This window comes from Astyanax mexicanus, chromosome 1, assembly GCF_023375975.1.
Source record: "Astyanax mexicanus isolate ESR-SI-001 chromosome 1, AstMex3_surface, whole genome shotgun sequence".
Classification (NCBI taxonomy): Eukaryota; Metazoa; Chordata; class Actinopteri; order Characiformes; family Acestrorhamphidae; genus Astyanax; species Astyanax mexicanus.
The window spans coordinates 82,154,235-82,180,679 of NC_064408.1; the positions used below are offsets into that span (position 1 = coordinate 82,154,235).

At 36.0% G+C, this 26,445-nt stretch overlaps 1 protein-coding gene across 1 annotated transcript in view; it reads left to right on the plus strand.

Moving 5' to 3' along the window:
- The window catches only part of clvs2 (clavesin 2), a 41,824-nt gene extending 16,205 nt beyond the window's left edge, over nucleotides 1-25,619 (plus strand). The window contains exons 3-5 of the mRNA XM_007255397.4: nucleotides 11,606-11,716; nucleotides 12,212-12,432; nucleotides 20,641-25,619. Of these exons, the coding sequence (XP_007255459.1) occupies nucleotides 11,606-11,716; nucleotides 12,212-12,432; nucleotides 20,641-20,734 (426 nt within the window). The 3' untranslated portion in view covers nucleotides 20,735-25,619. The remainder of the gene's footprint in view (nucleotides 1-11,605; nucleotides 11,717-12,211; nucleotides 12,433-20,640) is intronic.
- The last annotated feature ends 826 nt before the right edge of the window (nucleotides 25,620-26,445 follow it).

The window sequence follows — 26,445 nt, forward strand, 5'->3', positions numbered from 1 at the left end:
ACATTATTGAGCTCTGTTTTACCAAACCAGGTGTTTTTATGATATGATGATAATAACTATACGGCCTATCCAGGGTGTATTCAGCCTTCCGCCCAGGGCTGGCTGGGATAGGCTCCAGCTAAAGCCCTTATGGATAAATAGGGTATTCACAATGGATGGATGGATGATAACTATAAATAGTATTAGACTCCAATAAAGACAGTCATGGAGATGAATGGTGATATAAAGTCTCTATGTTTCGTAAGAATCTTATTTGTATTTATTCTAATAAAAAGAAACACTTGCTAGAAAAGGAGGTTTGAATTAGTCATTTTCACTGGTGCCTAAATCTTTTGGACAATACTGCATATTAGGAGAAATCTAATAAAACATTCTGTATATTTTGATTTCACCACATATAATATATCCAGCACAAAATTTCACGATGTACAATTTTTCCAATATCATGCAGCTCTAATGATATATTATCTATATGGTGCTTTGTGTTTCTATTTTTGTTACTATCTATTAATAAAAAACGCAATAAATCAGAACCTTTTTTCTGTTGTTATGTAACAACTAAAACATAACCAAGAATCACTTACGGTATATATTTGAATAATTTTTAAGTTTTATTTTTATATAATACCACCCAGCCATAGTGTAAACATGGCTTAATTTTACCCTTAGAATTTGCTTTTCTTGGCAAAAAAAATCTAATCTAAATCTAATTTGTCATCGTGAATTACTCATATATGCCAAATTGTACTTGTTGTTCTACAATGTCACCCAAGCATAGTGCAAACATGTGACTTTTAGTACAAAAAGGCTTAAACTGCAGCTGCTCCTCTAGGACTGTGCTTTAAACAGGATCTTTGTAGAACAAGAGCTAGATTACACATTTCACTGCAAATGGTGGCCCTAACAAAACACTTGATGCAGCCTCAGAAAATGGCTGTTCTCGACTAAAAGCAATAAGGCAATATACTCCCTGGACCAGGGGACGAGAGCGAGAGCGAGCCTGGCTTTCCTGGTGCATTTCTTTGTTATTACAGCCCTCTGTTGTTTCCTTCTGTGTCTTGGACTTGCCTTTTGTCTCTCTTAGTCTTGAGAAATAACCCACGCTTGGCAGCCAATCACAGTGGACCAATCCTCCCCATCCCACCCCATGCCGAGTTTCCCTGGCAACCTGTCCGACCGCCATGCTATGCACTCTCCAGATGGGCTGTGCTCACAGAAAGAAAACACACCCGTGTCACTCAGTCCCCATGGCTCTGCGTTCCCTCTCTCTCTATGTGTGTGTGTGTGTGTGCGCGCGTATGTCCGCGTGTTTTCATGTCAGTTCACTGCGCTCTAGATTGATGCATGAGGTTTGGAGAGTGTGTTTTTTCCACCGAGAATAAGACGGGGCTGACAGAGCCTGTTACCATCTACTGCATCTCATCCGCTCTCCTCACTTAATTAAGACCGCACTGCCTGTCTTTTCCTGCACATGTTCTCAGATTGATATCAGTTATAACTGTCTGTCTGCTACAGGCCTGCTAATGATGCATCACATTTTTCATCACATTTTTTTCTTGTTCATTTGTGGCAAAATTAGACTCAGCATTATTTTCTCATATCGTCACTGTTTAATTTTACATGGTGCTTAACTTTGATCAGTCTCATTTACAGCTGTTACTGTCAGTTATATTAATTAAATAGCCTACCAGTAAATAACTGACATAAGCTGAATACTGAATAAGACAATGAATTGAGTAAAACAATAAAAAAACAACAAACAAATAGGCTAAACTGAGCACTAATGTAAACTGAGCACTAATGTACTGTGCAAAGGTTATCATTAAATTAAAATTGATAAAAGGAAGCTGCTAAAATAGTTATTAAAATTGTGGGAAAATAATGCATTAAAATATGTTTCTATGAATCTGGTGAATTCTGACTAAGAATGTAAATATTCTGCTCCTCTGATTTTCTAGTTAGGTCAAACCAGTAGCAGAAGAGTCATGCTGGCTGTACCACAATCTGTCTCTTCAGCGTGTCTGTTTGCACTAAATAAAAATAGCATTAACCACATAGCCTGAGTATTTACACTAGATCCACCTAGTAAAGCATGTGCCCACTGACCGACAATGAAACCTCAGAGGAATCTGCTTGAGCAAACAAAAAATCTAAAGAATAAATCAAATATTCAGGACAAATATGTTTTAGGTTTTCCTTTTGTTTGAATGATATTGATACTGTATTTGCGTTTTCTCATACAGCTCTAAAAAAATTAAAAGAAAACTTCAGTTTCTGAATCAGTTTCTCTGATTTTGTTATGTATAGGTTTATGTTTGAGTAAAATGAACATTGTTTTTTCTATAAACTACGGACAACATTTCTCCCAAATTCCAAATAAAACTATTGTCATTTATAGCATTCATTTTCAGAAAATGAGAAATTGCTGAAATAACAAAATATGCAGAGCTTTCAGACCTCAAACAATGCAAAGAAAAAAAGGTCATATTCATAAATATTTCATAAAGAGTTCAGAAATCAATATTTGGTGGAATAATCCGGGTTTTTAATCACAGTTTTCATGCATTTTGGCATGTTCTCCTCCACCAGTCTTACACACTGCTTTTGCCACTCCTGGTGCAAAAATTCAAGCAGTTCAGCTTGGTTTAATTGCTTGTGATCATCCATCTTTTTCTCTTTTTCTTCCAGAGGTTTTCAATTTCGTAAAATCAAAGAAACTCATAATTTTTAAGTGGTCTCTTATTTTTTGCCAGAGCTGTAGTTGTCTTCAATATATTGGTTTTGCTCAATATTATTGGCTAATGCCATGAATGTACAGTGACATGGCAAACGTCATGGGATAACCCTATGTAAATTGATTGTGAAGTGTTATCCCAGTATGCTAATAGGATGAGTTTGAGTGAGGCTTGATAGTGGGTGATGGATGGGGCATTCCATGAATGAAGCTGTGCACTGGCTGTACCAGTAATTTGTCATAGAAGGCAAAACCACCCACAGTGTACAGTGCAGTGGGTGGTATTGATTGTGTCTGCTGGTGGCTAGTTTTGCAGTGTAAACGGGTAAAAAATTAGCACAAGCATTAGCAGGGTGTTACTATTGACCATTCTGTTCCTGAAATTTCCACCTCTGTGTGTTTCGTTTTACAATTAACAGTGGAATAGAAGTGTATATTATGCTTTAGTCAGATATGTATAAGATTTAGGGTGTCTTTAGGCATTAAAATGTCTTGTTTTTAAATGTCATTTAAATATCCTGTTCTGCTTGTTGCCAAGTTTATGAACTTGATGCAATTCTTTATTACTATATAGTTACATTTACTGGACAGATTGGTACTGCTGGTCTTTAAATATTCTGATTTACCTGAGGGATTAGCTAACAGCAAAGACTAATTAAAGAAAGCTGATTCAATCTGAAATAATGTTTGAATTAATTACTTTTCATTTTAGTAATAGATTTTAATTGGGTTGTCACGACAGGCTTAATGTTAATGTTAGCTTTTTATTTCACATACTCCCATACATTTAATTATATCTGTTTTTATATTATTTATTACATATGTCTGGCGTTTTTTTAAATGGTGTAAAAACAACAAACAGTCAGTATATTTTGAGAAATATCCAAATTTATAATTATAATTCTCTGAAACAATATACAAATATAACCTAGTTGTAATGCAAGTAATTTACTACTACATAATGCACTAAATAGGATCAAACATGGTTTCAACTTAAAACAGTTAAAACCCATTAAAGTCTGTGTAATCTTATATATTCATTCAGCTCAGTTCAAGTTACAGATACTTCATGGTCATTCCAAAAATAAGTTCACAGTCCATAAAGCGATGAGAACAACTAGCAACAATCTACAGATTCCAGGTCTCAGTGAAGCAGAAGCGTTACAGCCTATATAAACAATTAATCTGACTATGAAGCCCCCTTTAAATCTATTGATACGGTTCTGTATGCTGGCCTTCTTCCTGTTCATACACAAACCAGCCCTGAGAAGTCAGTCAGGTTCATAATCTCTGCTTGGATGGCTTTGTGCAAAGGACAGGAGGGATGTATGCAATATTTATCAGGCCAGCAGCAGTTTTCTTAGTGCAAACACAGGAGATTAGGGAGTGGGGGGAGACTGTGAGGAGAGCTGTGAGGAGAGGTTAGAGCCTGTGTTGAGCCAGAGCAGTTTACACATGGAGCGAGGTGGCTTGAGAGACTCATCTGGATGTTCAAGTCCACTAAATCCCAAACAGCAGAAAGCTTCAAGTCCACACCATAGGCCACATAACTGGGACGTGAGATAGGGAATTGCAGTAATTGTTTAGCTGTCTGGAGAATGCGTAAGGTTCAGTTTGTTTTTGGCTTTGGCCTAGACAGCAGTGTGTGAGCATGTGAGAACATCTCAGTGGGCTCTTGAGCAGCATGATATGGATAAAAAGTGTGATGTGTGGTAAAGTTCTTGAATATTGTGACTGCAGTAGGAGATGTGAACACAGTGAGTAAACCCATTTATACATACATACAAATACATTTATCTCTGGATGTAAAGCAAATACAGAATGCCAACCTTAGAAGCAGAAGTTTTTACAATGTAACAGTAATAGTTGCGTAGTTAATGCAGAACTCCGGTGTGAAATAGACTTTGGGTTTAGTGAAACATGATAAAGAGTAATAACCTTTGTTGAATATCCCACCTCCGCTCTCCTGCAGCTTTCCGAGATCAAGTTATTTTGTGCTTTTTTCCCAGCACTCTTTACAACAGGCGCTTTGGGGCATCCACTTGCCCCTGCAGATAAATTGTTATTAAAAAACACTGTTTACAACCTGTAGCATAACCTACATACCCGGATTTGTAGGTACAACACTACAGGTTTTTAATACACTTCTTGTGCACTTTAAAAGTTTGTAATGCCTCGTTTTAAATGTCAGGGCTCTCCGGATTCCACCAATGAGGTGTGGAGCTTTTTTGAGCCTGGAAAACAGTGTAAAAAGCGATTTATCTGCAGGGGCAAGTGGATGCCCTGAAGCGCCTGTTGTAAAGAAAGCTGGGCATAAAGTACAAAATTACTGGATTTGTTTTATTACTGGATTTGTCCTATATGTCTTGAGACAAGGAAGCAGTATCTTGGCCTCATGACTTTTGCCATGTCCCACAAAATCTTAAATGCTCGCACAACTTCAGACCTTGCTGAAACTATACTTCATTATTTATTCAATATGCCTTATCATGAGCACAAGAGTCACAATGTCAGGAGATCCATGCAAGCAAGTTAAAGAAAAAAAAAAACAGACAACAGATACAAACAGGAAAAAACACTCTGTATGTAGGTAGGGGTTGGCAATACTTCGCTAAGAACATGACAACCAGACAGGCTTAAATACACAGAGGTAATTAGACAAAGGTGAAACAGACAGCAAGTAGAGAGTCACAGCTGAAACTAATCAGCTATTTGAATGTGGGAATAGTTCCTGACTGGCTGAGAGGGGACATGTGACACAGTCCCTTAGAAGAGGTAGCTTATGGGGACTGTATTGAAGAGTGTCAATAGATGTGAAGGGAAAACACAAAAGCATGACATTAACATATTTTACAAAATCAATATTTGTCTGAAATGTTACAGGGACCCCCAAATAAATCTCCCTCAGTTTTTCAGTTACTGTTGTAGTTTAATGCACACTTTATATCTGTGGACACACATGTGAAGGACAGGTCATATATAGTTAAGCTTATATCACATTAATGTTTGGTCTGTGTGTAATAAATGTATGTAGCTTCTCTCTAAAGGCTTGTCCCAGATTCGGAAGGAGGAGCACATGTGGCTACGTCTGTTGGCATGCATTATTTGATACAGCAGTCATAATAAAGTACTATCCTCACTCCAGGCTAGGTCTCTCAAAAGAACCCTCACAAATGGACAGTTACTTAGACAGCACAAGTTCACTCATGCTTGATTAATGAGTCCTGACAAGGTAAGAATGCTACTCACTAACAAAATAAAAAAGGGGAAAACAGAGAGAATATGATGAAACTTTATGGAGGGCATCACACAGTAAAATGACCAGAAAACCTTTCACTGGCAGTCAGGTTAAATGAGTGTTGCTTGGCTTTGCATTGGTTTTAAGTGCACTCTACATGCACCCCTGCCTGACCACATATTCGATCAGCTCAGTTGCCAAAATCTATATAAGCTGCCGGATAGCCTAATGCTCCACTAAGTGCTGTGTTGCTATTAATGAGAAAATGGGTCACTTATATAGAAACCTACTTCCTCTTCATAGAAGTCTCCTTTCGACTGATCAAAAAAAGCACAGGGGACCAAGATAGCTTTGACCAGGGTTGGTGCATCCTCTGAGACAGATTTACCTGCATGACTCATTTATATTTGCTTGTTTAACAAATTCTATAATTATACTCTATCAGCAACACAATTACAATAGATCCTGATTTTCAATTAAGTAAACAGTGTATCATGTCGTATCGCTCAATACCAGCCTCTCAGTGTACTGCATGTGGGAATTAAATAATACATTCAAGAGACTGGAGCCAAAAAAAATAGTTTTAATACTGATTTCAGTACTGATTATAGTGCATGAAGTATAATTAAAATGAAGCCAGCAAGCCCACAGTAAAGGCAGATCATCCCGGCTTTAGAAAAAAAATGATTCCCTCTTTACTGTACTAGGAGGAAAAGCACACTTCTCTTCAGTGTATGTTGGGTATCTTGAGTAAATAAATATAAGGATACGTTTGTGTTACCAGGCTGCAGCGACACAAATTAGATATTTTTTGCCTTAATATGATGCAAATGTGACATGTCACATTCTACGCAAATAAAATTTAAGTCACTTTCATATTTCAGATGTGAATACATTTTTCAAAATATTTTTTCCAGCACTCTTTAGTCCTGTTGTTATCAGCCAGCACACTGTTAAGCCAAAATCATATTCCCTGCAAGAATCTGTCTTCTTTTAGGATAGGAAAAAATGAATTGAATCGATTAACAGGGTTTGTAATGTGGACATAGCCTTAGATTGTAAATTAGATAGCACATCATTTATCACTCTTAATGCTCTAATAAATTTTAAACGGAAACAATCACATAATAACACAAGGTATATTTTTAGGTGCTGTATTAAAAATGAATCAAGACACAACTGTGCTGTATCAAATTCAGTTATTAATTTTGTAAATTGTTATACCTAATAAACGTTACATCATAACGTGACACATAAAAGTAAAAGAATATAAAATAAAAATATAGAAGGCAACTAGTTAATGTTACATTGATAAACTACCGCAGTCATTAACTTTCGCAGTAGAGGTAGGCAATATGATGATTTTTTGTTGTATCATAATGAAGTTACTTATTGTATCAAAGGTATGCTTTTTTAACATATTACAGATATCATCCATGGGAAAAGAACACTGACCACACTCTACATTTCATTACAGAAAGTGTAGATCGTGCTATCTAACTGGATGATGTGCAGGAAAAACTGAATAAAAAGGATTGTGCTGTGCATACAAGAGTATCTGAATAGCAGTTTTTTAAGGATCTGCTACTGCTAACGCATTTTCTCTGTGTTGAAACCTTACAAACAGACAGATACTGTAAATCATGAAAATATTGTAATATAATTGTGACAGTTTTAAACTATCATTATTATTGTTGATTTAACACTAATAATGCATACATTTGTGGTGTGGACCAATGTACTAGACCACTCGCTTTAGTTCAAGGGTGCCCAAACTTTTTTTCGCATGGGAAGTCTTGGAGTGTAATGTTTGGTGGGCTAAGGGATAAAAAATGTCCACAATGTTTTTTTTTTTATATTTTGGTATATTACATTTTTGTACCCGGTTTTATGTATTAAAGAAGAAGTACAGTACCTAGCATGTGTTATTGTTATCTGCTTCTTTATTCTTCCAGTAATTTTGTGTACTCAAACATCAGCATTCATTAGAATGCAAATTTCGATTATAGACCATTTATTATGTCGTCTCTCTAAAGTAATCACTTGTCTAGACCTGATGAGTGATGTTTTTCATTCAATGATTAAATTCAAGTACCACTTGGTAAAAATATGATTCATGGCGCTTGGCAGATTACTAAAATAATCTGTTTCTTTTATTCGTATGTTCTTTGTATAAACTTGGCTTCTTCTCAGTATTGCTGTAAGAAAACTGCTAAATATCTGTATTTCTGGCTGTAAGTTCTTACACTAAACATGTTCTTTCACTAAACAGCATCAGCACAGTGAAGAGGACAAGCCCATGTCCATCTGTTCACATTCAATTCTGCTGTACCACTCTCCGCCCCCTTCTTTTTCCTCTTTTGTAGTTTGGTGGCTCAGATCAATCAGGCTTCAGCTGATCACACTGCTGAAAGAATCAGCCATGATGGATTCTGAGTTTGTCTTTTGTGTTTTACAATGCTCTCTAGAATGTACCCCAATCCTATCAGTGAGATTAGAGGTGTGTGGAAAGTGTCGGTTCTCTTAAAAAACAGATCTGTTAAAAGATTCAGTCATTTTAAAAGAATCAGCTCTACTAAATGAATCTGTTCTGTTTAAAGATTTGATGTAGTCTGTTAAAGGAATCAGTCATTTTGAAATAATCAGTTCTGATAAATGAATCTGTTTTGTATAAAGATTTGGTCCAGTTCTGCTGAAAGAATTAGTTTGATTGAATGAAACAGCTGTGCTAATGAAATGGTTGTGTTGCAAAAATCAGTTCATCTTAATTCATTGTATTTGTTAGGAGATCATTTCTGCTGAATCAGTCAGAAGCTAATTTCACAAAAAGCTTCTTGTATTGTGAGCATGTTAACTGGCAGAAAGCGTGTTCACATTTGCTCATGCATTTAAGAGTTATGTTTGCTGACATGCATTTGGGAAAACACAGCGCAGGATCATTGAGAGAATCAGTTGTGTTGAAAGAATTAATTCTGTTGAATTAATCAGTTCTATCAATTCTCAGTTCTGTGGAAATAGGGCGCTGAGTGGTCCAGTGGTCTTATGCGCTGCCACTATGAACAGGAGGTCGCAGGTTTGAAGCAAAATTGGCCTTGCTCCCTCCGAGTGGGTAGATGGCGCACTCTCCCCATCAAGCTCAAAGGTGACGCCAGTTGTGCTGAAAGAATCAGTTCTATTGAAAGAATTCAGTTGAATAATCAGTTATATTTAAAGAATCAGTTGTGTTAAAAGAATCAGTTGTGTTAAAAGAATCAGTTCTGTTGAAATAATTCAGTTGAATAATCAGTTATGTTGAAAGAATCAGTTGTGTTTAAAGAATCAGTTGTGTTAAAAGAATCAGTTGTGTTTATAGAATTATTTCTGCTAAAAGAATCAGTTGTGCTGAAAGAATCAGTTCTATTGAAAGAATTCTGTTGAATAATCATTTATGTTGAAAGAATCAGTTGTGTTAAAAGAATCAGTTGTGTTGAAAGAATCATTTCTGTTGAATGAATTATTTCTGCTAAAAGAATCAGTTGTGTTTATAGAATCAATTCCGTTGAATGAATCATGTGTTTAAAGAATAAATTCTGTTGAATGAATCATGTGTTTAAAGAATCATTTCTGTTGAATGAATCAGTTGTGTTAAAAGAATCAGTTTCATTAAAAAAATCAGTTCAGTTGACATAATTAGTTATGTTGAAATGATCAGTTCTGTTGAATGAATCAGTTCTGCTAAAAGAATCGGTTGTGTTGAAAGAATTAGTTGTGTTAAAATAATCAGTTCTATTGAAAGAATCAGTTCAGTTGAAAGAATCACTTTAGTTGACCGAGTCAGTTATATTGGAAGAATCAATTCCATCGAATTAGTTGACATAATCAGTTATATTAAAATAATCAATTCCATTGAATGAAAGAATCAGTTGTATTGAAAGAATCCGTTGTTTTGATAGAATCAGTTGTATTAATACTCACTGAGCCTGCATTAGAGATCTGGCCCGGCCTTGTGCCCTCTCTCTCTCTCTCTCTCTCTCTCACTGCTTGCTGTCAGCTGAGCCTGTGTGTGTGATGTGATGCCAGAGCAGCCTCCTGTGAGCCTGAGGCCTGCTGCCAGACGCAGACTCTGGCCTGGTGGCCCTGTGGCCCAGCTGTTCTCCACCATCAACACCAACACCAGCGCCAGGCTCAGTCTGCTCTGGGAGCTTGAGGCCTACAGAACAGAGTCAGCATCCCTTTCAGCCTTCAGAGTCCCTTTCACACATATAACATTACAAAAGGCATATGAAATTTGAGGAATGGTCTAATCATGTACCCAAATGTCTTGGTGGAAACCAATGTTGCTTATTCTTAATATTTAATTTAAAAATATTTATTCGTAATATTTAAAAGATGCTATATTTAAAAAATATAGCAAAATATGTTTTGCTATATTTTAAACATAAACAGGTATTTGGATTGGTAAAGCTATATCATACATAGCACATTTAAATGTATGCATTAGCTTTATGAGGATTTCATAATAAATGTGTATGAAATCACCTTGACAGTATTTTATTCTCAAATACTTATTTTAGAATATATCCACAGTCACACTCTCAGACTAACTACTGCTCCAGTAATCGTGGTAAAATATACTGCAATGCCAAGATTTGGCACAGCTCAGATTAAACTGCCTAACATTTCATGTAAGCCAGCATTTTGTCATGCTTCAGTTCAGCTCATTATCTTCATAGGTTAAGAGCAAGCTGTTTATAATCAGACAGCTCTAACCTGGGTTACGCGAGCTGATGTGAGGCTTTATAGCGGGGATGATTCAAGTCAGGCTTATAAATGTGGATAACCGTTGAGTGGGGATTAAACCTCAGCTTTCAGTGTGATCTGGGGAGAGTCAGGTGCTTACTCATCTTTCTTGGAGTAATCCTTCTTATAATCTAGGACATGCAAGTACTTAAAAGCAACCTAATGGTTGACATAATTGACCATTTTTCACGGGGTGCCAGTGGGGAAGCTCAGGGATGAGGAGACTCATGAGGAGCCTGGCTTAGTTTTAAAGTGATTTGTTTCTTTTTTAATGCTGTTTCTTTTTGTAGAATAGTTGCTTTTTTAGTAGTTCTATTTTTTTCATATGGGATAGAAATAAGCCTGTCATGATGACATGTTATTTACTTATCTTACAATATATAGAGATGACCTTAATACATTTGTCTGACGTTGATTGTACTTATATACATTGTGTTTACTTAGCAAATAAAGCCCATCAATGTGAATGAGCAGCTTTATGTCCAGTTTGTTTAAAATCATTGGTTTCAATCAATGGTATAAATATTCTTTATAGTTAAAAGTTCATAATATGCTTTTTATTGAATTATTCTACTATCTGTGGCATAAAATGATCTGTACAGATTACAGAGTATAATTCATAACCGTATAGATCGCTAAAACATGTCATTATCATAAAGCCAGGGCTTGTCCTGCGTACCACTGAGAGATGAAATGAGTTTGTGGCAAAGATGGATGTAGGGAGGGATAAATGTATATATGCATTTTTTTAGTAGTGAATTTGGTCATTTAATATTACTCTGTGTGATAATACATGAATGCAGGTCAATACCTGAAGATGCTTATTTCATTTTTGTATTTTCTGATGCTTACAGGACAGTTTTCCAGCCAGATTCGGAGGGATCCATTTTGTGAACCAGCCGTGGTACATCCACGCTCTGTACACGGTCATCCGGCCCTTCCTGAAGGACAAAACAAGAAAAAGGGTGAGAGAGCGGAACAGAGGGAGAGAGAGAAAGCTAATCAGATTAGCTCAGACATCAATAACCTGATAGAATGTCGCTAGATAACGGACAAGCAGGCCTCTGATAGTCATTAACTGTTTGCCTCCTTCCTGCTGTGTCGCAAATGTGAATGTTTGTGTGGTGTGTGCAGATTAGAATAGCTATTTTCAGATGAACATGTTAGCTCATCCCTAATGTGAATTATTAAAATGTCAACCATTCTGTATTGTTGAATATTTTAAAATGTCAAATATTTCTATTAACATAAGAGACACATTGACTTCCTATTTGTTAACTTAAAAGCAGTCTGTGTTGATGGAATATTATATAAAAAAAAATCAGCTGTTCCATTAAATAGATGCACTTTACTCTGACTGTGTTGATAGTGCTACATCAGTATCACTAGTGCAGGCACACACAGGCCTCAGATAAGTCATGATCTGCTTGTTTCTCCTCCCTGCTGTGTTGTTTGTGTAGATCTTCATGCATGGGAATAATCTGAATAGTCTACACCAGCTGATCGTGCCGGAGATTCTGCCCTCTGAATTGGGAGGCATGCTGCCACCCTACGACATGGGGACGTGGGCCAGGACGCTGCTGGATCACGCTTATGATGAGGAGACTGACTATTGCCCTGAGTCCTACACACTGTCAGTGAAGGACCTGGAGAAAGACTTGTCCCCAAAAACCATGAAAAGGTCAGTTGGTCTCTCTATCTCTCTCTCTCTCTCTCTCTCTCTCTCGCTCTCGCTCACTCTCTCGCTTGCTCGCTCTCGCTCACTTTCACTACATTAAAAGAAATGCTGTAATATATCTTTTTGGGCTTACACAAAACCCCTATAACTGCATAAAACAATTAAATTACTTCAATGTATATTATATTACAGAGGCTCTCTGGACATACTGTGCATATTAAGCATGCCAAATGAATTGTATTTGTTTATCCAACTAAACTAAAATAGGTTTGCTCAGTTTATATCATATATTTTTTTTCTACTATTTTACAAATGCTGATGGCATAATCCTGTATTGGTGCATGAGTGGTCACTGTAGTATTAAGCAATATAAAGCTACTCTCAGAAGCTGAGATTGTTGTAACTCGCTCTCATAGCCTACAACAATACAGCCAGGCAAGCACAATGTAATAACATTTTAAAGGTCTTATTCTGTTGTTTTCTCATTAAATTTAAAATGTATAGTTGTGGTCTCTATTATGAATAAATGCCTGTGAGCTGGTTTTTGTAAATACTGGTAATCCAGTATAACACTGCTTTAGTTCCGTGGAGGAGTGTGCATGAGTGTGCTCATGAATATTCATACAGGCAAACATATCAGCTCTGCTTGGCTAACAGCACTGCGAGGCAGTGAGACGAACAACAGTTAGAAATGTTTTAAATTAAAGACATTTTTACACTAATAACAGTGTTTAAAATGTCATATATTACTTTACAACATGTGTAATGCCCTGCTAAGTGCAGTTTAACCAATGACCTAGTCTTAGAGTCTCTGTAAAATGCAAAATCCACCGGAGATCCTATGTTAAACCTAGTTACTTACACAGAGGTGGGTAGTTCAGGTCCAGAAAGTAAAAATCCACCGTTTTAAACGCACACCTACCTATCTTATTTGTACATCGCTGGTGGTGTTCCACAGACAAATTCTAACAATTTGTTCCTTAGCTCTGAGTTACTGGGCTACTGATGTGTTATTTGCACAAATAAAACAGGAACAAACTTGCTATGCTGTTCCTAACGCTGTTAGCTCCTGTCTTTGGGGGGTCCCGAGCCAAGCCAATGCAGCATGCATATACAACTCAGAGAGACCTTCTGTAGTTCACAAACAACAAGAAAAAGTGGATTTTAGCAAAAGAAGTAAAGTACCTTTAATGTAAAGTATAAGTCATATAGGAAAACTTAGCATGATGGTAAGTGAGGAGGGTAAAACATAAAAAAATATATATGATATTAAATATATGACTAATACATGACAAAATCAAATGATCTACACCACCAGTCAGGGTCAGCTCCAGCTATAGACAAAACAGGCCTCCACATTGTTAGTAGAGGCCTGTGGGAAAGATTATTGTGGTTTTGGATACAGTTGCTGGTTGTCTGTAGTCTTAACCTAGTCAGCGTTTAAAGCTAGAGACGAGCTTGATAAGACTTAATGCTAAGAAACTACAGGTGGACATTTATGCTACTTTATATCACACAGCGACAAAATTACTTTGTAAAATTAATTTGTATGCTGAATTATTATAGTTAATAACAAACTAATTACAAGCATTCTTGAGACCCTAATAATGTAAAACTCAAGCTTTTTTCTTTACTGAACTAAACACAAAACACCTGAGAGCTGTTATTGCCCCCTTGTGGAGAAACTTCAGTCTGCCAAATCAGTAAGAGTGAAGTCAAAAAGGTTCTTGGCATCTAGAATCAAAGTAAGTTTAATTTGTATTGCTGTTACCAAAAGAAATTATGTGTATCGCATATTTAATTTGATTAAGTGATGCATGTTATGATGTTGTTATTTTGTTAAATGTGAGGCAATAATGGCTTTATTATTAAGTTGTTTTACTGTAATACAATGTAACATATTATTGCTTTTTTTTTTTTTATACAAATATACACATACAAATATACAAAACGCCAATCTCAAATGAACACCAGATTAATTTTGAAATTGTCTTGTCTAGGGTCAATCTAGAACAAACTCTTAAAATAAAAAAAATCATCATTGACCTATTTCTACTCTGTACACATACATTCTATTGCAACAGCGCAGATAATTTGAAAAAAAAAAAATTATATATGATTTAAATATTCTTGGTGAAAAAGTATAGAAATTAAAGTACTACAGAGAGCACAGTTTGTGTAGTGTCACATATTGCAAAAAAGTAATATCACATTATGCATGGTTTAATATATTCAAAAACTATTCAGAAATAATTCGCAAAGTATATTGGAATTGTGTCTAAAATTGTTTGCAGATTTCTTTATATCCTCAAGTTTGTTTCTTGTAGAAGATTTATTCACTTTTTTTATTCATTTTCACTCAACAGAACTTGGTCATTTGACCAGGGGCACACAAGCCTTTGCATAAAACTGTGGTTTGGATGGAAAGGCCAAAATGAATATGTTATTTCTAGCTTATTAAATGATCTCTCGTATAAGTGAGAAGTAATGAATACGAAATGATTACATGTCTTTGTAATCATTTGCGGTATCTCAGAGGATTAAGAGAACGCTTGTTGATTAATGTTTGTGTGTTCTTCATGCTGTTATGGAGTTATTGCATCATTACACTGAGTTACACTGTGTTGCCAGCGGAGTGGATGGAGATGAGTTTGTTGAAGATGAACATAAATAGGAATTTGAATATGCTCCCTGTGTGTTTGGGGGGAGGGTGCCGTTTATTAACCCCTTAACAGGCCAGGATTTTTGTCAATTGTCTGCCTGACATTACACCAATAAATCTTGAGGATTTCTATTCAAGCATTACATAAAAAGCTTTCATGTTTAATAAGGAATGTTACTGAAAATCAAAATTGTAATTGTAAAAGAAAATATTCAATAAATAAATATGCTAATGTCAGAGGATAATGAAGAACATCCTAAAATCGGCTCTTTGCGGAACTTCATTTTAAAATCAATAAATCTGACTACAAATCAGACAGAGGACATTTCACGTCCTCCAAAACTTTAATTTTGTTAAGTTTTGTCTAGTTTCTACGTCTATTTTCAAACATGCAGATTTTGAGTTGATTGCTGTTACTGATCTGGAATTATTAAGTGGAGCAGTCTCCAAATGTCCTGTAGGAGATTTCAGATCCCTCAAATTTTCAGAATGTAAATAAATTATTTTACTGCAGAAAAAGGGTCTTGTATCACCTACATCTGTAGCCCATATACAGAACAAGGCTTAAGTTAAAAGTAGTTTTTGGTTGCAGGGAATGTTTGATTAATGAGAGATGCAGTGAGATGGGTTAGAATGGCTGAAATTGTTCTGATGTGAACTGCATTGATCAATGTTCTATGAGTAATTAATTATGTGGAGTTGTTTGGTGACAAAGTGTAGAAATACACAGTTTATTTGCTGCTTGTGTTTGTTCTTTTGTAACGTTGGTAGGGCTGCCTGAAAGCACATCAATGAGCTGCTTACAAGAAGGGAAAATGAGCAGCAGTTCTCAGAAAGGCTGGAACGCTGTGTGCAGTCACATACACTGAAGCCTTGTTACAATGCAGTCCACCTCTCTTTCAGTGGGCAGTGATTTTTTTTGCTTTTACCTACAGTTAGGTCTGAACGTCAAAAAGGCAGTAGAAGAAAATCTGAACTAACGATTGTTTCCATCAGCTGCTCTTTAGCAGTAATACCTGAAGACAGGCATGACTAAACTAGATACTCACTCACTGCAGTGCATGACATACTGTACAGGGATTTCTATCATCTACTAGATGTTTGGAGCAGTCACTCAGTAACTGAAATCACTCTATTACTCTTCCCATCCATTGAATGGGAACATAACTGCAACAAATAGTTCTGGTAGGCCGTAATACCTGACATCCCCCTTATATGTCATCACTTTTTCCATTAGTTTTTTTTTTTTTTTTTTGCTTTTTTCCTTTCTTAATAAACCATCTTTTTCTGCACCTAAAACCATTTTTGTTGCAATATTTAGGATTTATTACAGTTTCTGTTATTTACGTCCTGTTTTCACACTTATTTGTGTAGTGTCATGTGCTCGCCCAGACCATAGGCTGTATATAAAATGTATATGTATATGTAGAATGTATATTTTAAAATAATGTAGAAAATTATTACACTCCTTTTGTGCATTTCCAGCCATGAAAGGTATATTTTTTGTGTTGCCACGACCCTAAATCAAGATTTGTAATGTGCGGTTGATAGCTCACCTATAGATCACTAAAATAGAGCGCAAAGTAAAAGTCATTGTTTCATGTTCTATTTTTGTTATTATTATTGTGATTATGATTGAGGTCTGTTCTGATTGGCCAACCTGTATTGTGTGTCATTCAAAGAGCATTGTGTGCTGAAACACTCAACACGCAACTTCACCATGACTACACAGGTCTACAGAACTATAAACTGAAAAGGCTGATATACGGTATTTATATACCTGTCACTATAAATACTATATATACACTGTAAAAAGTATTTCAGAATACTTGGAAAATTAGTGTGGTAACTGGTTTTAGATGGTTTTAGAGCAGTGCTCACTGATGAACTGTAAGCTTCTATTTCTTAGCTACATTAGCCTCATCATTTCAGTGCATACTAAAGAAGCAAACCTAGGACATCAGAAAATGTCTAGGCTGAGGGACAACATTTACGACGAGGTCTAGAAACAGCAGTTCATCGTCTTCCTGATTGTCTCCAGGGGTGTCTCGACTTACTGGGTCATGAAATCAGCTTTAGACATAAAAGATGCTGCCATGAGCTGCACTCAATGAGTGATACACCGGAGTCGCAGGCTCTGGAGCATGAACAGACGCGATGGAGCTTTACCTTTGGCAATGATCTGACTTTTCCACTTCTGCCTCCACTGCTGCTGCACCACCGAGAGTTCACTGAGGAAAGGTGTGTAGACGTGTGACAGAGCAGAAAAAGAGCACTACAGCCCAAGGCACGGCAGCATCGTACTGCTCCCTTTGCAAATCCCACTGTTGGTGTCCATCAAGGCCTTGTAGCTGAAGTACACCAGCTTTACCATTTTTTTTTTCCTCCACCGCTCGCTGAAAACTGTGTGGGATCAGCAGATCAGTGTGAGTTAGATGTATCATAGCTGACATTTCTGCCTCCCCAGCCACTAACAAAACACACTGCGCATTTTTATCCGATGACACTTTGATTTCCCCAAGCAGAACGATTTATTATTTTACCAATTATTCCTTTACGTAACAGTGTCATGAATAATAGATAATGTCTCCCCGCAAAAACGCCGGCCTCACCCACAGGCCATAAAAAGGTTACATTAGTCAGAGTAATTAACTACACGTAGTTGCCATTGTCTGCTCCTGAACAATCATGTGGGCATTCTCTAAAAGGCCTTTTTCTGCATTTGTACTACAGTGTAGTTTCTAACGTGTCTAATCCACAGATGCTAAAAACATAAGGCTTACAATATTTCATCCAAAGATGAAAATTCTAATGAATAATTAGAGAATGCAACGTGGTAAATTTATAACATTTTAGAGATAACGTAATCAACACAATCAATGAATTGTGATCAGGTCTGATTCAGGCACATATTTATGGGTCAGATATTGGCTAATTTAGGCCTGATCCAGTTTAGAAACTGTTTTGTAAAATAAATGAATTTAGAGTATCTGCAGCAGAAGCATCATAAACAGTTTTAATTTTGAGGAGACACATATATATATACACACATATGTTTTAAACAGGTGGTAAAAATTACCACCAAAAGTAACTTAATTCAATTACTATTTTAACGACAGAGACAAAACTCACTTCTTATATTTCATCGTTTATTCATTTAACTTGGCCTAGGGTTCATTTTGAGGGCATATAACGAAAAATAAGATTGTAGCAAAAGCTGGACCTTCTCCAGTTTCTCTTGCATGTGGTTCTAGTCAGAAAATAGTAAAATTACTAGAAAATAGTAAAATTAAAGAATTCAGGTTAAGAACAAAACCCAAGTCCAGAATGTCACAATATGTACATTGTAATTTTACTGAAATAATTGCAGGTTTGTCCTACCTAAAGAACATGTATTTATCATTTAAGAAAACCCAAATATTACATTGTTATCAGCTCATATTCAGCATTAAAGTGCTTGGTCTGGATGAGAACATCTGTAGCCAAGACATTTTAAAGATGCAGTATGCATCACACTGTTTGTGAATATATCATAATGGACATTAGATAAACTGTAGCCATAGTAAAATGTTATGACAAAATACAGTTGACAAATACAATTATAAAAAAAAAAACTTTTTTTGTGAATTCAGTAGATATATAATCAGTCAATAAATAAAATATTTAAAGCAGGACAAGCAAAATAGGCTTGTTTCACTCAGCTACTACAGAGTTTATGTAGTTCAGTGCTATAGATGTGCTGGATTTACACTTTTACACTCAGAAAAGCTTATTTTGATATTATGATCATAGTATTACATTGCCCACCTATTATACATCACTGATTGTGCTTTTTACATATGTGAGAAAACACAAAGGTTTGTTTTATACCTATAAACAGGTACAGAGACTGTGTGTTGTTTTGTGTCCTCCGACTGTCATGATGCTACAGGATGGCAGTATAAACGCATCTGTCGCAGTCAACTGTCCCAGATTTGTGCATGATGAATAGTAGCACTCTGTCTCTAAAGCTGCTTATGCCTCTACTAGGGATATAAATCCAAAATAGGCCAGTGCTGTGTCCGAGGTTGACATTTTTTTTTTTCTTCTATTAAATGACCTTCCCTGGCTCAATCACCACAAAGTGCAGTCACTGTGAAACTGCAAAGATCCACTTTAACCCTTTAATCCTCAGGCAAATTGTGTCTGTATTCGCCTTTTTATCTACACTTGTAACATTAATAGTATTTTTTTGTGAAAGTTGCCGGCACACTTCTTTTAAAATGCAGAAAATAAAGGAACAAAGCTAACTGTTTGTGACTGCATATTAATGCACATATTTTCATAACTTAATTAATTCATTAATTGTATTAATTAACCGAGCATTAAATAACAATTCCAGCTTCTTTTTATACAGTGATGAAACATAACCCAATGAAAGCCACAGTTTTTGACACTGACCCATTTTACTAAGAACAATATGAACATGCTACTCAATGATATCAATAGAAACAAATTTAAAATCCTACTTTACCTTAACAAACATCAACTGTGCACACAAAACCATATACTGTAGCTCAGCTGTTCTGAATAAACCTTTCATTATATTAATGCACAGAAGTTTGCAATGGTATCTGCTTTAGTTGCATTTGTTTCCTTTTGTTTTTTTTGTGTGTGTTACATATAAAGTAATGTACAAAGATGTTTTGCGCTTGCTCTTACCTCACAATTAGTATTAAATGTTTTGTTTGGAGGACAGATAAATTGTACAAAAAATATATTCAAGGATTACACCAGTAAAATAAATTTCAAATGTGTGAGTGTGGATATTACTGTTTAAATTTTCACTTTTGCTTTAAATTGTCTTACACTGTGTCCTCAATCTCACCAATCAGAAAGAGTCATTGATTCAGTCTCTTGCTTTTAGGTATTGACTTCATACAGTACACAGCAAATGAGAAAATAGAAGCTTAGTTTACAGTCATTGCACAACAGTAAAATGCATTTTACTGCTACCTCAGCACTCTGGGGAGCAATTGGAATTTAGGTGCCTTGCTAAAAAAAAAAAAAAACTCAGCTAGGAAACCTGATGGGAAGAAGACACTGTTTCTTCACTCCCCCACATCCTGCTGGTTCAGGGGATTGAACCTGTGACCTTCTGGTGCCAAGCCTACTGTTTATAAATCTTTAGACCACAGCTGCTCCCATGTTAGGTCATCATACCATGAAAAACTCAAACTGTAACACTGATTGTGTGCAGTCACTGAGAATGTACTGATAATAACAATATTTTCCATTGCTGTGTAAACACTTCTTACATATTTTTAAGACAAAATATATTCCTAGAGGTTTTGTGTTTGCTCAGCCTTCTTAAATAATACAGTATATCTTTGTACAGTTCTCTGTAGGTTTTTGTGTGTGTGTGTGTTTGTTTGAGCCAGTGTAATTTGGGGTACGCTTATTTGTACTTTATACAGACAGTCAATAACAAACACAATCCATTGTTAGCGGTGGCTTGTTGCTGAGCACTGCTTCCTCTGATGCTGATCATATTTTATTTATGTGTGCAGGTCCCAGTCGGTGGTGGAGCCTGGAGTGCTTAAACGGCCAGAAAAAGTGAAAAACGAAGAGGAGAACATGCAGCCGCTGCTTTCGCTGGACTAAAGGCTTTTAATTCCCCTGGCTATGAGCAAACTTCAAGCGCTGAACGCCAGGGAGGAGTGCACCCAGCTCCACAACCAGAGAAAAAAAAATGTACAAAGGAAAAAGAAATAAATGCTGAAAGGAGGGAAGAGACGGATGATGAGGCGAGTCTGCGGAGGACTGCGAGGCGAGGCGAGGCTGGGGAGAGACAGCGTTTAAAGTGATATTTTTGAAGCAAAGAGCTAATGGAAGACATCCATATGTAACTGTTAAGTGCCAATTTAAATCTGTAAATACACAGGCGGATCTGCGCTTAGGATTGCGGGGAGTAATCGTGACATGAACACGTGTAAAAGACTGCTGTGATTATTTCTGTATGTGCTTTCTCGTGATAAGTTCGTGGAGAGTGGTGTTGTAGGAGACTGTTGGCGGAGGGGGCTTTTGGTAACTCAAACGTCCAAATCACCAAGTGCAGCTCAGGATTTCTGATTAAAGATTAGTACGTTTAAAAAAAAAGGAAAAAAAAAATACAGAAAAGCATATGGCTGTTAACTGTGTCGTATAAGCATATGCTGCTTTCATTAGGGTAAAGCGCCAAACGTCCGTGGTTCAGGTTGTAGTTTATCGAAGCAAATACCCCTTTACACCACAGCAAGGCATAACAAATTATAGTTATGATTTACAGATATGATTTCCATTTATGCACAGACGGAACTGTGCCAACACTGGGAATGGCCTGGAGGGGCTGTTCACATTTATTAATGGAACAAAATGGTATTTGTTTAGCGCTTTTGTGGTGTTCCTGCTGAGCCAGGACTGTGTTTAATAAAAGCCTCACACTTCTGTTCCTCAGACATCAGACACCTTCACGCTGGCTCGATAAATTATCTTTCATTCCAATCAACATGAAAATGATGTTTCATCTCCTGCTTTTACACGAATAATAGTATCGACTCGCTGGCAGCGTCGTAGACGGCCGTGGCCAGCCTGTTTCACAGATTTACCAAAAGCAAATGCTACCAAAGCATTTCACCGCCTGCCGCATCATCACATAATCCTTTATGTTTGCATAGATTTTGAAGAATGCATTCAAAATCATGCTGTAATTAGGCTAATTTTAATGTGGATTATGTAGATCGTATTAGAAAACTTTTTTGACTGCAGTAATTACTTGTTTGTTTACTAGACGCGCAAGCCGCGAGTCTTTGTAAGGAAATGAGGCGAACAGCTCGACTGGTTGGATTGTATTGTGCTAACCTTACAATGGCAGTGATGAAGTCTTGTTTGTGCTGATTAGGCCTGCTAGCGTTCAGTGAGAAAATTGCCTGGGAGGAAGTGATTTATATACAGCGGGCATGGCAGGAGCAACTTCAGCCAATTGTTGCTGGCTTTTAATTATGGTCAGATTATTTAACTTATTTAACTTTCCCTTCAGTCACGCTATTTGATTTAAATGTGACATGCTTCTGTCAGGTGTTGAAATCAGAAAACACCTCGTTTTTCAAGTTTACCCTGTTGAAGGTCACATAAAAAGCTGAAAGTAAGTCAAACTGCACTCATTTTTATATTTAGTCATAAAATGTAAAATGTTTAGCACTGGGTATATTGACCCCTAGTGTGCATTGTGAATTAATTGAATGTCGGTACAAATTACAGCACATTAATATTAGATCATAGAGCAGCTTGTCGTAATGATTTAGCGCATGCATTCGTCATGGAACTGTCAAGCCTCTACTGGAGATGTCCACAGCAGTTTCTAGTTTGGGTCTTGATCTTCTCTGGTTGATTCAATGTAACAAATGCTAACCATTGCCAACAGTGTCATTTTCTAGCTTTGTCTTTTAGCTTTCATCTATTGCATTGGATTTTAATTGAGCAGTCTTCCTGTATGCCCTCCTCAACAATCAGAAAAAGAGCTTAATTCAGTCTCTTCCATTCAGATATTGTCTTTATAAGCCAGAGTATGATGAAGAGTAGAGAGTTACGTTAACCTGTGCTCAAAATAATATTTTATTTAGTAAAAATAATTACTCAAGTAAAAATATCATAAAACAACCTTAGCAAAAATATAGTGAACTGCAGTGTAATTTAGGAACTGTCCTCTTTTTGAACTATTAATGTAAAATTAAATGATAAGCCTGAAAAAATTTAATATTTGTTCCTACTTTGAAAAATGACAAATGTTATGGAATAAATAATTATTGGCTAAGCAAATTTACTAGTATACATTTAAAATAGTACAGATCTTAAACCATAAGCGGTGTGGTGCAGCCAGTGACCTACTCCATCATGTGGGAGACTGGAGTTCAGTTCCCGTTCTGGGTGACTAAATGCTGCGCTACACCAATAAGAGTCCTTGAGCAAACTTCTAACACTACATTGGCCCAGATAAATGCAGAAAATGAATTAAAATAAAATGAAGGGATGTTATTAAAATAACGAAATTTTGGGACAAGGAACATCCCATCCGCCTTTCAATCAAACATCCTATTTAAAAAAGATCCCTTTCTCTCTCTCATGTTTGCGACAAGTTTGGCAACCCTCCACCACCATCTCCTCCCTTTAACCCTTTAAATCTTGACAGAAAGTGGGGACTGGGTTCTCTCTCTGCTCTTCAGTCCCTTCCTAATAATCACAAGCCAATGGCATGTTGCTAACTAGCAAACTAAAGTTCTGTGGATGAAACAAAGCGAATACTTTGGGAGTTCTATATTAAAGGGGATTATTGAAAGTCAATTTTGTATTATGTTAGTTGTTAATTAGGTCAGTAGGAGCACTTGCTTGGCTGTATTGGCTTTATTTACCTAGATAGCACGAGGGAAAGTACTGATTGGACTAAACGATGAATTCATCATTTGTCATTTTAAGATTTTACCTTGTTTGTTTCTGAAAAACAAACAGAAACAAGAGTATTAGAATTAGAATTAAAATGTAGAGTTAATGATTGGATTAAATTAAACTACAAAATCAACTACAGTTAGAACATTCTCAGAAATAATTAGGCCTACTCATAAAGAGAACAGAAATGCACGTTGTTAGACCATGAATTTGATTAATGTATACTCGAGTGCATCATTTCCACATGAAAAAGTACGTTTGCTAAATTAAGTAAATGTTATGCATGACTATTTTCAGTTAGTTTTAATAAGGGAGTAATGAGGAAAAGTAGGGGCTAATAAGGCATGAACAGTACTTCTTCTCTCTAGACTGCTCTTACTACAGAGTATTACACACAGCTCAGTTTAAGGTTTTCCTTCCTCTAACAGATTGTTACGATTGTGGACGGTGTAAGATTGTAGCTCCCGATGCATCCCTGGGGGATACTGCAGGATTCATTTTTGGTTTTAATGCATTTGACAGCTCATAAAGGGCTTCATAATTACCCGACAAGTCCAATCAGATGTACAAGACAAAGACGAAGACAGAGAACTACTGGTTTCAGAATTTTTGCTGATGCCTTTAATTAATTGATAGAGAATGGAATCTGTTAACCCTTAGGAGCCTTAGTTATCACTGGTGATAGTATGTTGTTTTTATATATATATAAATAAATATTTTTTGCTAACTTACTAGCTTATTGAAACCAGCAGCTTCAGTCCATACCAGATATGTGTTTGTAGAAGCATATATATATATTTTGCCTAATTGAAAGTGTCTATTTATTTTTACATTGAAACTAATAGAAAAAGTAGGACATGCAGACTCAAGTGTCTCTATAAGGAGTGCGATTTAAATTGAAAAAGCAATGAATTATGTGTCAGCTTACGTAATTAATTATGCAATAACTATAGGTTAAACTGTGGATGGGGAAAAATGACCTAGAAAACAAATCAAAACAAACCAAAAATAATTGAAGATTGTATTTTTTTGTACATGCAAAGAATGTAAAATAAATCATGTACGTACATATAAAATAAGAAAAATCACAAGCTATTTTAAAGACTGCCTAATGGAAGTTCAATGCAATAGAGCTTAAAGACAACACTAGAAGCTTTAGATTTAGGCCAGCCATGTAGATAAGTTTTGTTTGTGCATAAAACTGTCTACATTTCACTTTTAAAGGGTCTCTAGTTTCGGTTCCCTCCTTATTCTGATTCACTGTTGGCCAACATGAGCCTTCAGCAAGCTTAAAAGATAAAAAAAATCCTGAAAATGACATTTTAGATTTGGCATATAAATATCACACCTTTTTTATTTAGCTGCTTTGTACTCTATCAGAGGATTTCCTGCAGCCGCTCAGTATTAGTTTATATGTCTTTATGAAGTAGTGATTTGTTAAAATGTGAAATATGTTTACCAGGAAAGTATTTACAGCTGTCAGTCCTCAAATGGTGCTGTGGATTGAATCGGGTTCAGTATTACCATCAGGACTAGTGTTTTAAGATCACTTGTCATTTGTACTTTTTTCAGGCACCATTGTGGACAGCCTTTTTATTTGTTTGTTTTTGATATTTTTAAGCATCTGGAATGTTTCTCAAATCATCTCATTTTCAGGCCTTGCTTTGTATACGCACTCATACGAGTACTAAAATGTATTACCACTACAACCAAAGCTACCCCACTCAACCAGACAAAGAGTAGTCCTCTGCTTTTCTAAAGATCAGTTACTGTAGGAATATTTCAGTATTATAATATTTTAAGTATTGTTAGCATTGGTTTATTTCTTTAGCTGTTTGATTTTCATATCACCTTGATTGTATATAATAATATTAATAATGACGGAAGGGCCCATACAGTATAAAAATGTTATCAGAAAGAAAACCATTTGTGATAGAGAGCGAAGTGATGAACAGGAGTAAATATGTGTATATGTCCTTATGAACAAAATGCTGAAATAAGTTATGTAACTGAAATGGAACTACGAAAGAAGCAAAATAGAACCAATAAATATTCATACACCTTTAAATGGCTCGTATTTTTATTTTTGTGTCTTCTTACATATAAGGGTTATTATTTACATTTTTAAAAATTTTTTGGATTCACTGGATTTACTACATAATAGCACTTTAATACAGTGTCATTTGGCCTTTCCAAATAATAGTACAACATCTTGTGTTAAAAAACTTGTGGTCCATAGTTTAGACATTTTAAATCTATGCTGAATAAGTTATTATTCGACAAATCACTAATTATTATAATAATTGATTACACACCTTTTAATGGTACTGTGTGTTTCCAAATCTTTTTGCAATATTGTGCAATATCAATGACATGAATGTGACAATGTGATTCTCATTTTTGAGAACATTGCTCTTCTGGGTTACAGGTGTTATTCTGAGCAGATCAGAATGGACTTTAGTGTTAAGTTCAGCTAAAAATCGCTTACCTGCTTAGACACTTTGAAGCCACAGTATTACGGTTCTACAAACCAGTAAGAATGAAAAATGAACTGTGTCCTTCAAAGTTTAACCAAGACAACTTAAATGCTTAAATTCTTCTCTGCCTTTTACTCTATTTTCATGTATTAGAAAAAATCTAAAACTCTTTTTGCATGCATAGATCTCTACACAACTTCTTCAAACTGAAAACAAACTGATTTAAACTGACCTCTAGTCAGTCCAGTTCACTCAATCATTTTCATTTATTTTCTGCATGCAGAGTGAGATGATAGAACGATGAGAGGGCTGGAAGTCAGGAAATAAAGCATTTGATTCTACATAAGATAAAGCTGCACAGCTTTACAGTGTTGATATAAATTGCATAGAATACTGATGCTCATTCAGAAGTGCAGA